This window comes from Branchiostoma floridae, chromosome 16 (genome assembly GCF_000003815.2).
Source record: "Branchiostoma floridae strain S238N-H82 chromosome 16, Bfl_VNyyK, whole genome shotgun sequence".
NCBI lineage: Eukaryota > Metazoa > Chordata > Leptocardii > Amphioxiformes > Branchiostomatidae > Branchiostoma > Branchiostoma floridae.
This window is the reverse complement of record NC_049994.1, coordinates 16,489,896-16,503,318: the sequence shown is the minus strand read 5'-3', so window position 1 is coordinate 16,503,318 and position 13,423 is coordinate 16,489,896. Positions and strand designations below refer to the sequence as shown.

The window sequence follows — 13,423 nt, the reverse complement described above, 5'->3', positions numbered from 1 at the left end:
GTGGCGAGATGTTCGACCCAGACAACCTGACAGCAGAAATGGTGCACCATGCTGCCATGCACCAGACCAACAAAGTCTCCCACGACGTGTTCTACTCATGTAACATGTGCAAGGCAAAGTTCCGCAGTAGGGAAGGGCTGGAGAACCACAAGGAACAGATCCACCAGAGCGAGGTCTACGGCAGGATGATCACTAAGGTATGGGAGATTTGCTTTGAAAAAAAAGTTTGGTCCTTTCTTCTCATGTCTTGTCTTTTTGCTTTTTTTTCCTTGCCTTCTTTTCAGAATTTGAAAGAAAAGAACACAGTAAAGAAAGGAAATGTTAGTCATACATAAATACTCTTTACATGGATGAGAATAAAGTATTTTTTTCGGCTTGTCTGTCTGTTCATCTGTGTTTCCCAATACATGTATATACATGTATGTCTGTCAGTCTGTGCGTCTTTATGTTCCTGGGGTTTCCTAACACATGCACATGAGGCAGCATTGTCGTACATCCATAGGGCAACATTATTTTTTAAGCATTGTATAATATACAGTCTTGATATATGTAGATGCTGGACGATGCTGAACTTATCTTTCTTTCTCTTTATGTCTTCAGGTGAGTGAGTCTTACCTGTCCTACACCCACAGCACCGGGAACGCGACCGGTAAGATTGTGACAAAGTACTTTCACAGGTGCAACCTGTGCGGGAAGAAGTTTGACCGTCCGAGCGGAGCTCTGAGACACACCAGGGTCCACACGGGGGAGAAACCATTCACCTGCAGGTAGGTACAGCCTCTAGGAACAGACTTCTTTCTAGTTACAGGCTTCTAGTTACAGGCTTTTGTAGAGACCCTGATAAACGGTTAGCCGTCAGCCAATTAGCTGTCCACTTAGCACAAACCAGGGTCCACACAGGGAGAAACCATTCACCTGCAGGTAAGTGTATTCTCTGAAACAACAAGGGAGTAGAAACAGAAAGAAACAATATCCAGACTCCCGAGATTCGAACCTGCGCAGAACCTGGGCAGCCGGATCACAAATCCAATGTGCAAGCCACAAAGCCAAAAGCTCAGAGCTATTGGCATGGTCAGTTTGGTAGCACTGTTACATTCTCTATATCTGTCTTTCATGTCATTCCTTTCCATGATGACCACCTGTATACTGTTACCAACTTCATGTCCTAAGTGTCACTGTACTGCAGATAGACTTGACTGTAGTTCTTGATTCTCATTGCTGGTCTTGCTGACAATTTTTTTTGTCTCTATTGCAAGCTCGTTTAAATCCTTGAAGATTGAAAGAATCCAAGACACACTTTGGTGCAGTCCACAGTTTTTATTCTCTCTCTCTGTTCTCAACACACATAACCTCCTTCTCCCGAGGTTGCTTCAAGAGAGACTCTGACCCCTGTCTCTCTCCTCCCCGTGACCTACAATGTAGTTCCTCTTAGCCCAAGATGATCCACCTTGGGGAATGAAAAGGAGACCACCTTGTGCCTGCATTTTTCCATAAACTAACTACTCACTATTGTAAGCATACAGCGTATACAACAGTGTCTCTTATTTGTTGTCAGGATATGTGGGATGCCGTTCCAAGACAAGTCAGGTCTGAAGGCCCACACACTGAGGAAGCACCCGGAGGTGGTGTTCAACACCGCGCCTGGCTCCGAACTCAGCCCTGAAAACTACAAAACTCTCAGTCACATCAACTCACAACTCAACAACCTGCACGGCGCCGGAGAGACCAACTTTTCCTTAGATGATGATGAGCAAGCTCAGGGGTTGTCAGAGCAGCAAGAATCTCAAGACTCCTTGCAAGCCTCCTCGAGTTTGCTGCCGAACAAAACAGAAACTCAAGACGCGGGTGTGTCTGTAAAGGAGGGTGTAGAAGACATACAAGACAACTCCCCACACCAGTCTGATTTGAACCTTAGTAGAGAAAATTCTCAGGTAGACAAAAACACAGTTACCAAAAATGGACCAGTCAAAAAAAGCTTAGACACAGCCTGCTGGCCGAAGAGAAAGAAAGGAGCAAAGAAGTTAGCCCGGGTAGCAGCAGTTCTGCTGAATGGTGTTCCGAGGGAGGGAATTCCGAAGGGCAGCATTCCGGTGTTCCGTAAGGGAAAGTTGAACCTTGTGCGAGCGGATGATTTGAAGCCAAACGCCTGCACCATCTGTGGGAAACGGTTCTGGTACAAGTACGACCTCAGGAGGCATATGACTATGCACTCTGGTGAGTTGATCGTTTTTATCACAGCCTCTAAAGAATGCCTCATGTAAAATTGTGTTTATCTCAAATGCAACCCATAGAGGATGCCAATCTTTGTTGGGAAGTTTTATCAACTGTATCATTGCCTCAAACTCAAAGAACAACTCATGTAGAATTGTATTGGTCTCACCATAGAAGATGTCAGTCTTTCTTCGGAAGTTTTATTAACTTCATCACCGCCTCTAAAGAACATCTCATGTAAAATTGTGCTGACACTGACCTCAAATAAAACTATAACGTATTATGTCCTGTATTTTAGTTGCTCATAGGAGTACACAATAACTACTGTACATGTATTTGCAAACAGTTTAAGTTAAAGGCCACATATCATAGCAGATAATAAATATAAATCTAACCATGGATAGTGAGTGAGTGTGAGTAGCATTTTTCCTTTAGATTGAATAGAATCTTCTGTAAAACCATCCTCTGCAATGTTCAGTTTTCTCTGTTACAGATTTCCGTCCGCACAAGTGCAAGTTCTGTAAATACCGCAGCCGGCAGTTGAACCAGCTGAAGATTCACATGCAGAGGCACAAGGGTAAGAGGATCACGTTTTTACCATTTGAACAAAAATTTCAATGTTACCAGAGTTGGATAAGTTGTCTAAAATTCACTTGTCCTATCAGGCAAGCACATAAATTTACTTGTCGAACCAATTTTTCACCTGCCCAAAATTGAAATGGCACTTTTATATGCATTTTCACTTCCAGCAATTGCCTCTATTTTTTCCATGTTGACCATTGCTTGATGTAAAAAGTCTATCAAAATCTCACTCAATGGAAAAATCTTACTTGCCCAAGTTGGGTTGGTCATGCACTTGCCCAATCAGCACTTTCACTTGCCCTGGACAATAGGACTAGTGGACTTATTTTTTATCCAACCCTGGTTAGAGACATCCTGTTTCCAGTACTAATAACTATGTTTGGCAATCATTCTGATTCATGTGCTAATGATTGGACTCTTAGTTAGGGATGAAGTGTCTGGGGAAAACATTATTGTCAGCTTGCATGGAGATGATGTTCTTTGATAGACAGATGACTCATACATATACATATGGCCTCCTTCCGTCAATATTGACCATGGTAAAATCCTAATTGATATCAGCCCTACAGCGTTGACTGTGGCTGAACAGTCCTATATGAGAATGACAGTCTCTGCCACATAGGGCACATCTGTAAGCTGACTCAGGTCTGTTGTATAGTTCTTTTTGCAGGATCCACTTTTCTTCTGCCATGCGCATCAGTCTGGTTTCTCCTGATAAATCATGCCCTTTCTTATTGCAAAGGAAACTCAGTTTTGTTGTTACACTGATGTTTCAGGAGTTTTCAAGCCGTTCCGCTGTCCCGCCTGTGACTTCTCCTCCTCCACCAAACCAGAGATGAAGGCTCATGTCGCCAGGCACCTGACCATCTGGACCAATCATATCTGTCCATTCTGTTACTATGGTTTCAGGTCAGTAATTATATAAAAGACAAGGGATTCATCCCATTTCTACTACAAGCTCTAGGGGTGAAATCTCAAAGGGCAGCTAATCAGACAGGCTGACAGAAGCAGGCCGGTGCCTTAGCACTGGGCCGGGCAAAGCCCCACAAAGCCGACCAGCAGAGAATGGTACCCAGGCTAACTGTAAGTGTGCAAAGGATACATGGCATCTGAATAGACAGCGAAATAAGATTGGGTCATTGATTTGCCACATCAACTTTTCTCATTTTTCTCAAAGATTCTTTACACACTCAGTATTTCTATTTTGAAAGAAAAGCTCTAACCAACAAGCTTTTGATCAGTTCTCTGATACATTTCAAAATTGAAGTTAAAAATGAACTTCATTCGAATTCTCTCATTTCTTTGAAATCAAAGATTTGTTAATTCATAGATCAGTAATACTGTTTCTGAAAAGGACTGTGATGAATACTGTTTGTAATGCACATTGTTAATTGTTATTTTGCAGAACAAACGAGGAACTCCTTGAACACCAGTCTACCAAGCATGGCTCAGTTGAAGGCACCACACCATCACCAATAAGCCTGGCACCCGGAAATCCTCAAATGTCTGTGGCTTCATCCTTTCAGCAGGGAACTCCTTCATTCATGGGCATGATGGGACAAAACCCTTCCTTGGTCCACAATATGGCAGGAATACCTTGTTTTACACAGAACTCCACACTTCTGGGTGAGGCAGCACGGTCTGCAGACACCCTTCCACCCAATCATTCGCTCGCAGACAGTGCCACAGGAAAGGAAATTGAGAACTCAGGTGGAAGAAATTTAGAGGGTACTGGCTTGGCTCAACCTGAGGGCCTTGTAATTCAAGATGTCAGAAGTCTACAAGATTCAGAGGGAGACAGAGATTCTACCAAAGTTTTTGGTTTGTCAGAGAAAAGAACAATGGATGATGATCTTTTGACAGACGACATAGCACCAAAGTCAGAAGATACTACTGATAATATTGTCCAATCAGGAGTCAAATGTTCATATCAAAAAGTTGTGGAAGAGTGTAATTTAAGAGAGGGAGTTACAGGAAGCAATGGAGCTGATGCAAATGTACATCCATCATGTACAGACAGTAGTGACAAAGTGCAATATGGTAAAAGGAGAGTGACCTCTACAGAGAATGAGTGTCCGAGTGCAAAAGCAGCCAGAAGCGAGGACACAGTGCAAAACAGTGGTGCAACGGATATTGCCGGAATGAACCTCGTTTTGCAACCAACTGATGAACTGGTCTTGTGCAACAAGTTAATAGGTAAAAATTCAAAACAGGACGTGGAATTGACTCCAGGACAGCAACTGGAATTCTGGGTAAAGAGGAAACCAGTTGCAGTCCCACAATGCAATGGGGAGGTTGTAGACAAAGCCACAGCGAATTCAAAATGCAATGGAGCTTTAGAACTCATCAAGCGCGAAAGGACAGACTCTGATACCTCGGTCTTGATATATGATGACTACAGTGATCATGTCGAAACTCATGTTTTTACGAAGATAGAAAAGGTGGAAATGAAATGTAAAGCATGTAATTTTACAACTGTTGATGACAAGATTATGAGAGAGCATGTTGTCAACTGTGCTTCATGCCAGAATTGAACTTCCTTTAAATTCATCATGATTTAACATTGGATGAATTGTTGGTGTCAGTATTTGATTTAAAACAAAGTGCTTCTCCACCAGTTGATACCATATGAAATTTGACAATCGTAAATGTGGAAAACCAAACAACTGCCTCATTTTATGTCTTAGGGCTGACTTGTTTTAGTTTTTATTGTATTTTTTTTAATGATTTGTAGCTTTAAATAAAATTTTACTTCTCCAATTTCATCTCCAATATAGTACTTGAAAGTACTTTTGTACAGTGTATGAAATGTTGCAGGTTAAAGATACCTATGTATCACACTGCACTTGGAAACTTTTGCTGATACAAAATGTATATTTCAAGTTTTGGTGTATTGAACCATTTACAGTTTTTTTTGTATATAGCCTGTAACAATTTTTTGTTATGTTATAATGTTATGTTTCCATCAACAATTACCTCTCAACTGTAAAAATGTCAGTTTAGTTTTATTGTTTAACCGAACAAATACATCTTAGGTCCAGACTATGACCTGTTTCAGCCATGCTGCAAGACACTGGTCAGCAAATTGACAGACATCTTGAAATGTTTACAGTGGTTTTATCATTGTACTGCTACTGCACAATGACAACACTAGAATGTGTTTTTTTGTGTTACAGAATGTTTTCAACCACAAACTTGAAACATAGTGGAAATTTCCTCACAACATCACATTCCTGCAAAATTTACAGTACTTGCTTCAAGTGGAAGATGCATCATATTTGATATGATTTTACCCACAAAATTTGTGTCTTTGATTTGCAATCTGTAGGTCCCACATTTTCAAATTTGGTTTTTCTTGAACATACAGGAAATTTACAAGTTGCTTGACTTTGGGCACAAACTTTGACAAAGGGATTGAAAAGGACAAGTCAAATGCAGTACTCAAGAAACTGGATATTATTTTGAAAATGGTCAATTTTCAAAATCATATCCAGTTGCTTGAGTAACCATTATTTGGCATATCTTATTACATGTATCTGGATGTCTTCATTGTTGTATCAAATTATTTATCACATATAAAACAGATGATGGTGTTACAACCTACATGTATCTACAATACATATACATGTACATACATGTATATATTAAAACTGACACAAGTGTTATTCCAAAAATGACATTTATTCCTTATACTACATAATGTATTTTTAACACGCCATGAAATAAAGTATTCAAAGCATACATCTGCAATGTTTGGTGTTACTGTGTATGTTTTAAAATACATTTGTATAATGATTAAACTTAAAGCAGGGTTGTAGCCAGTCTGAAATCATTTTCAGTCCCCTCGATTTTGAATCAGAAAGAACGTGACGTCGAGCCAAAGGCATAGCGTTCCTAAGGGGACATACCCCCCTGAAAAAATTTGAAATCTAGACCCTCTGAAACCCAATTTCCTGCATTTTGAGGTGTAGATTTTGCTGGTAGACTAAGCTGTTCATCTGTTTTGGTGAAAAATTACACAAGTTTTTTATATCTTTACTGATTACATATAGATTTTGTCCATTACAGAGGACGGAATGGGCAAAATTTTTTTCTGTCCCCAGCTGCAAAATTCCTTCAAAGGACTGAAGGACGGGTGCTGGCTACAACCCTGGATTAAAGTAATAAAAGTTCATATTAGTGCAATGAGATTGAAACTTTGCGAAATGTCCCTAGATAAATGCTTTTGTATACACAGATGTTTAGCTCAAATTGCCCAACCACAAAGAAATTAGATAACAAAAGTCAGTTGTTTTGAACTTTAAAATGTTCAGACTTAACAGACTATAATACAAAATTTACAATATACTGTATCATTGCTGAGTCTTGAACTTGGCAAATTGACGCATCACTATCAGTCTTGAGAAATTTGTCTCTGTCACTACATTCTACTTTCATTTGCAGCCTTTAAGCACATAGTTAAAGGACTCCTCTCAAAGGCGAATGAGGTCATCATTCGCAAAACTGCTGGGGCGTGATTCACAGACAAGATCTTCAGTCGCCCGTTCTTATCCACAAACAGAACGGGCGTTGCTACCAGGCACAGTTTCATGGTGTCCAAGTGGATCCTGAAGTAGTGGAACATATGGGCCTCCAGCGCTTGGCGGAAGAGGTGTAGCTCGTCAAGTTGGAGATCGTTTTCTGTGTCTTCTGTGACGCTGCTTAACAGGGCCTTGGCGTGTTTGACGGGGATTTGGAGAGAGATTTTACTGAGGCCAGCCTCCTTCAGTGGAACATTGTAGTGTAGGTCCAGAGTCTGTTTTTTCACCTAAAGAAACAAATGGTCAATTCATTAATCATAATACAAGTTCCTGTATCCAGATAGTTGCTAAAATGCTGGTTCAGTCTTGGTTGGGGCTGTCCCAGTCTTTTGGAAGGGGTATATAATGGGGGCCCCACATTTAAGATGCCTTGAGCATGTTAGAGAACCATCTCTGTTAAAATATACCAAAATATTCTTTCTTGAAAGCAAAGTTCAGAGTTTCATTTGGAAGTTGAATTTGAAATTTTGAAGCCTGAAACTTTTATAAAATTATATAACTGACATGTGGGAATAAAGAATTAGCCAATGAGATGGGTTGTCACATCTCTTGTATCCAATTTAGGAGTTGGTGTAACATCCTTACCTTGTCATTGGTGCCCCTGATCAGTCCCAGTGCCATGGCCCACAGGAGGTCAGAGGGTTGGAAGGTCATGGGGCAAACTCTACAGTCAAACCTCTGCTCCAGCCAGCTACCAACAGCATTCTGTCAATGCAAAACAACAGTGTTAGAACATGACACACCGTACAGTCAAACCTCTGCTCCAGACAGCTTAGAACTGCATTCTGTTTATAGAAAAAGAAATCGTGAGTTTAAAATGTAAATGTCTATATCTTGCCTGATGGGGAACAACAGATGATACACCGGATAGTAAGTGTGAGTGAGTTAAGTACTTGAATGGTAGGCCAGCAGACACTAGCTTTAGGCCTACGTCACATTTCCAAACCAGGGCCAGAAAAAAAGATGACATAAAAGACAACAAACTTTAGACACAAGACATAAAGAGAATGGTTGTGGGCAATATTTGTGTATATTTTTACATATACATTTCTATTTTTGGTTTCCACAAACAGCCCGGCCGGACCCCAGTTTGGAAATGTGACGTTAGCCGTAGTGTACACGCATCTACCACAGTAAAACGTACAAGCCAAAAGGCCACCAAAAACAACACACCAACGCCAGACCCACCTGAAGAGTCCCTGGTCCAGTCATGAGTAGAAGTGGTAGAACAGTGAAGGCACCCTGCTCTAACTGGGTCACCTCCCCTTCCATGTTACACAGGACAGCGTACAGACTCCCTGCCCTTCCTGTCATGTCTGTCCGCTTTACAGTGATCTCCAGGGCTAACCTATCATCTACACGACAACAGGGAAAACTCCCTTAGAAATGAATTCGAAAGAAATGGAGCTGATAATAACTTCAACCGATATCCCATTCGTTGTGATACAAAACAAGGAAATAAATCAGCAAACTGTTGAAACTCGATCTTAGCAAGATTCGAACGTTCATCTGTATTGGTAAATGACATTTCCGCCACCAAAAATTTGGGTACTAGTAAGTCCAAACTCCCCTTCTAGTGTTGGTTTGGTAAAGTTTAGCTTCTTCATAATGCCATGGTACATAGATGGTAACTAATACAAAAGAACAGTAAATAAATAATACACAATACACTGATGTTCATAACTGTCTATAGATATCACAATCATCATACATGCAATCCATGTGGTCAACAATTCATAGTACAGGAGCCAGGTCCTGAAAAATTTGATTTCGTTGCACCCACTTTACAGAAAAGGTTTGACCTAATTTTCTGGTAGAGGGGTCTTTGGTCCATCACCTAGTATGATTTTTATGCTCAAATTGTGGTATCACTTTTTTGCTAGCTTAGCATAAAGGTAGAACGCGTATTCTGCACAGGTGAAAAAATTCAATTTTCCAAGGGGGAGGGGCAAAAAACTAAACATCAATATTTTTCCATCAAAATTGGTAGGCTGGTACAACTTTTCATGGGAAATACATAAATGTTCATTTTTTCCCAAAATTTTACCTTTGTCCAAAAGTTATGTGTCTTAAAAGTTCGATTTTTAGACATTTTTTGTACCAAAAAACGAACTGTTTACTTTGCAAAATCAGACAATTAATTGTGCTACCTACGGGGCCTTGCCTGATGAGTTAGACCTACCGTCCAAATCATACCCTCCATATCAACCTTTAAATCATCAAAATCTGTCAATGCGATCCGGAGATATGAATGTGTGAATGTTGACACATCTGTCATATTCGATTGCCAATATCGTCGCTAAGGCCGTTGCTAAGGCCGTTGCTAAGGAGGTTTTGGATCATACTCCACAACAAAACTGCTATGCAGAACAAACTTTTCCGATGTATTTTGCTCTGGTTATCTCAGTAGAAGTCTAAGGAGAAAATTTGTTTTGTTTATTGTTAAATAGATGCAGGAATACTGTTTTTAACGTCATTTCTTTCAGAATCATTAGCAAAACTGTTGCTAAGGCCGTTGCTAAGGGGGGCATTTAGTCATGTTTCAAGCAAAATACCGCAGTTGAGAGTCAATATTTTTGGCACATTCTGCTCATGTCATGTCGTAAACCATGCATAACTCAAAATACTTTAATTGTTTGATTGATTAGTTGGTTGGAAATATTAACTGGGGCTCTGCATGGGGGATATAAGGATACTTGAAAAGAATTATGCTGATTTCACATATTTTTATTGTTCCGCCCTAATGTCACTAAGTAGGTACCTTATCAAATCGCCGCATATATCTACTGCTATGTTGAGCACAATGAAAAAGGCTCTGCATGGGGGTTATCAGGACACCAGAAATGTGATTACACAGGACACATGGATGCAAATCTATGTCATATACAACGTATTGCAAAGTCTCTGACAAACTGTTAATGTATGTTAGAATGGAACAGTATATCATAGGATCTACAAAATACACCAACACACAAGGATTAGCAAATACTTTTGAAACACATATTCACAAAAAGAAGTTCTTTTTTTACTAATTGTGATACAATATGCAGGATCGGTCAGATAAACAGATTCTGGTCAGGCCTAAAACTTGGCATATTAGTTTAAAAATTAAACGAAACCGGCTCCTGCAGTTCAAGTGAAGACGTTAGGGGACCCAAACATACACCTCTTACTCTCTGCCATCTTTCTCAGTTACATATGTGACAAGTTTGAAAGTCCTATCACGGAATGCAGTGGATTTATCAACTTTCCTCGAGTTGCATAATTAGTATTTCACTGTGTACATTGTTACTTGGGCACATTTACCTAAAATCATGACGATCCATCTACATGTTCTCGACTTATTCTCGTCCAAAGTTTGAAAGGAAATCGGCGACTGCAGTTCCAAACAATCCGCTAAGGGGTCCAAACTTACAGCACTTACTCTGTCCCAAGGGCTATCTGCCACTCAAAAATCACAACCACAGCATGTCCAGAACTCGAGATATAAAAAAAAAATGAGGTTCTGCTGCAGTACCTTAGCAAGCCGCTAGGGGGCCATTATCAAACTTGACCTTCGTTTTTCCGACCCCTAGCTACCTACCGAATATCATCCGAATCCATCCAAGGCTTCTCGAATTATGCTATTAACACACACACACACACAAGGCTTCTCGAATTATGCTATTAACACACACACACACACACACACACACACACACACACAAGGCTTCTCGAATTATGCTATTAACACACACACACACACACACACACACACACACACACACACACACAAGGCTTCTCGAATTATGCTATAAACACACACACACACACACACACACACACACACACACAGACTTACAAGCCCAAAACATAACCTTAGCCATTCTTGGAAAGGTAAAATGAAAGCTGCCCGACTCAGCCTGCGCACGCGCACTTTTCCTGATGTCTAGGTGCACCTCACTGGTCCATGTACTGGCTTTACATATACGAGGGGCGTGCAATTAGTAATGGTCCTGACCCATTTCCCATAGCAGGAGATTAATGAAACTTGGCACAGTTATTAGTCTTTCTCTTCATAGGAATCACCCAGAGTTATGCATTTCTCCCATCGTTTCATGCAGCTCTGGACACCGATTATGTAGGACACCCCAGGTTGGTCCTCCAACTGATGCCTCATCAATGGCACAAGAGGGACGACCAGGTCTGGGAGCTGTTTCCACAGACTTCCAGCCACGTTTGAATTCAGGATGCCAGCGTTTTACAAGGTCATATGATGGGGCATCATCACCATAAGTTTCATTTATTTCATCAAAAGTCTTCTTTGGTGTGCATCCTTTCAAATACAAAAACCGGATCACTGCGCGACACTCAACTGGTTCCATTTCACACCTGGTCCATTTCGCACCTGACTAAGTTCAAACACCAGTAAATCAGAAACCACAATTAGTTCAGAGCTGTCTTTTGCAACATAACCCATAGAGATATGAATTATTACACATACAAAATTTCATTTAGATCAGACAACTGGAAGTGGGTCAGGACCATTACTTATTGCACGCCCCTCGTACATGTGCATGTTTCATGATGTCGACTTTTACTGGCTGCATTGAACTGTTACCACCTATGAAGCATCGAAAGAAATAATGGCAGTGGTTAAGAACAGATTTTAGTATGATCAATAGTTCCTAAATTCTGAGTAGTTCAAGTAATTTCCAATGTTACCTGCACCTGTGCAGAAAAAGTTATTTCGAGCCCTTACACTTCAAGCTGGGCAGCGCCTCAGACAGTGCTAGACAAGCTAGATCTAAGATGCCTGCCATCGAAAACATCTACGAACAATCACAGGGCACCGATGGCCAAATAGTCTTATTTCAAACAAAGCACTATACAAGTTGTGCAACACAAGCCCACTGTCTACAAAAGTAAAACATGCCAGATGGGCTATGTTTGAACATGTATTACGAATGTCAACTAACAAACCTGCCCAACAGGCCTTGAACTTTGCCTTAATCGGCTCCAACACCTACAGAGCTCGAAAAGGAAGGCACTGCAAGAACCTAAGGGCAGACCTCAAGGAAAGAGGTCTTGGACCATTGCGGTCTGAAAGAAAACTGTGGGAGCTCAGGAAGCTAGCGATGAATAGGACGCAGTGGAGAGAGATGAAGAAAGACTGAGTGCTGAGTGTCCAGACCACTGCAGCAGCACTGCATCAGCAGATTTGCCAGTTTGCAAAAGTTTACGTCTTTTGCATTGAAACATAGCTGAGGTCTGCACTTAATTAATACTTGCATAAACTGTATTAAATAGCACCAGGTAGTGCCAAATGCCTTCCTGTTCTGCCCCTCCACCCCCACCCCCCACCCCATACCAGTGGCCATACATTCTGTGCTTTCATGCGGTCTATGTGCTGTTGAACGCCTAACAAAGTTGTAATCTGGTTGTGTCCCACTTTCTGGCCTAAAACAGCCTCCCATCAGCTCACCTAACGTGTTGCATATTCTGGACCATTTGTACAGCATCAGTTTTCTGGCCAAGCATAGCCTCCCCGATGTTAGTGTGATTACTAATAAATGAATATGTCTTCATCTTGTCTGACATCCGTTGGTTGCTTTTGACAGTCGAGACTGCCGAGCCCTCAATCACAACTTTGTGACTGTGCGAATAAGCCGGGGCCACGAGCTATACTCCAGTCGCAGCTTGTAATTTGACTTGTGTATGGCTGACAGAGTTGGAAAATCATGTGTCCGTGGCAAACACCAAAAATAATCCAGACTATTGTATATCTTCATCAGTTTCAAACAGACATTGGCACATGACTTGACACCTTCCCTTTTTTGTCTTGCACGCTCTTTGTTGTTTCATTGACATACAATGTACCATCTTAGGTGAGTCTTCAGTGATGCTATCTTGCAGTTGCAAATGACAATTTTTGCCTGCCTGTGGGTCTGAGAAGCCAAACTTTCCAAGCGAAGAACTTCTTCTTCTTCCCGTTAATGCCCACAATCTTGGCGAAGATTATACTGGCATGTTTGGGGGTGGTGACGCTCGCACTTGCAGACGCAATACTC

At 41.1% G+C, this 13,423-nt stretch overlaps 2 protein-coding genes across 2 annotated transcripts; one reads left to right on the top strand and one right to left on the bottom strand.

The window, feature by feature from the left end:
* The first annotated feature begins 8 nt into the window (after window positions 1-8).
* On the top strand, window positions 9-5,506 carry LOC118432846 (zinc finger protein ZFAT-like). Its single transcript, XM_035844465.1, has 6 exons — window positions 9-197; window positions 601-767; window positions 1,556-2,214; window positions 2,705-2,788; window positions 3,570-3,702; window positions 4,199-5,506. Exons 1-6 carry the CDS (start codon window positions 9-11, stop codon window positions 5,325-5,327), a joined length of 2,361 nt encoding a protein of 786 aa, XP_035700358.1. The 3' UTR covers window positions 5,328-5,506.
* A 1,707-nt stretch (window positions 5,507-7,213) lies between these two features.
* On the bottom strand, window positions 7,214-8,687 carry LOC118432845 (centromere protein L-like). Its single transcript, XM_035844464.1, has 3 exons — window positions 8,562-8,687; window positions 7,959-8,078; window positions 7,214-7,600 (listed from the first exon to the last, which is right to left on the bottom strand). The coding sequence occupies exons 1-3, from the start codon at window positions 8,685-8,687 to the stop codon at window positions 7,214-7,216; spliced, it is 633 nt and encodes a 210-aa protein (XP_035700357.1).
* Between the last annotated feature and the right edge of the window lie 4,736 nt (window positions 8,688-13,423).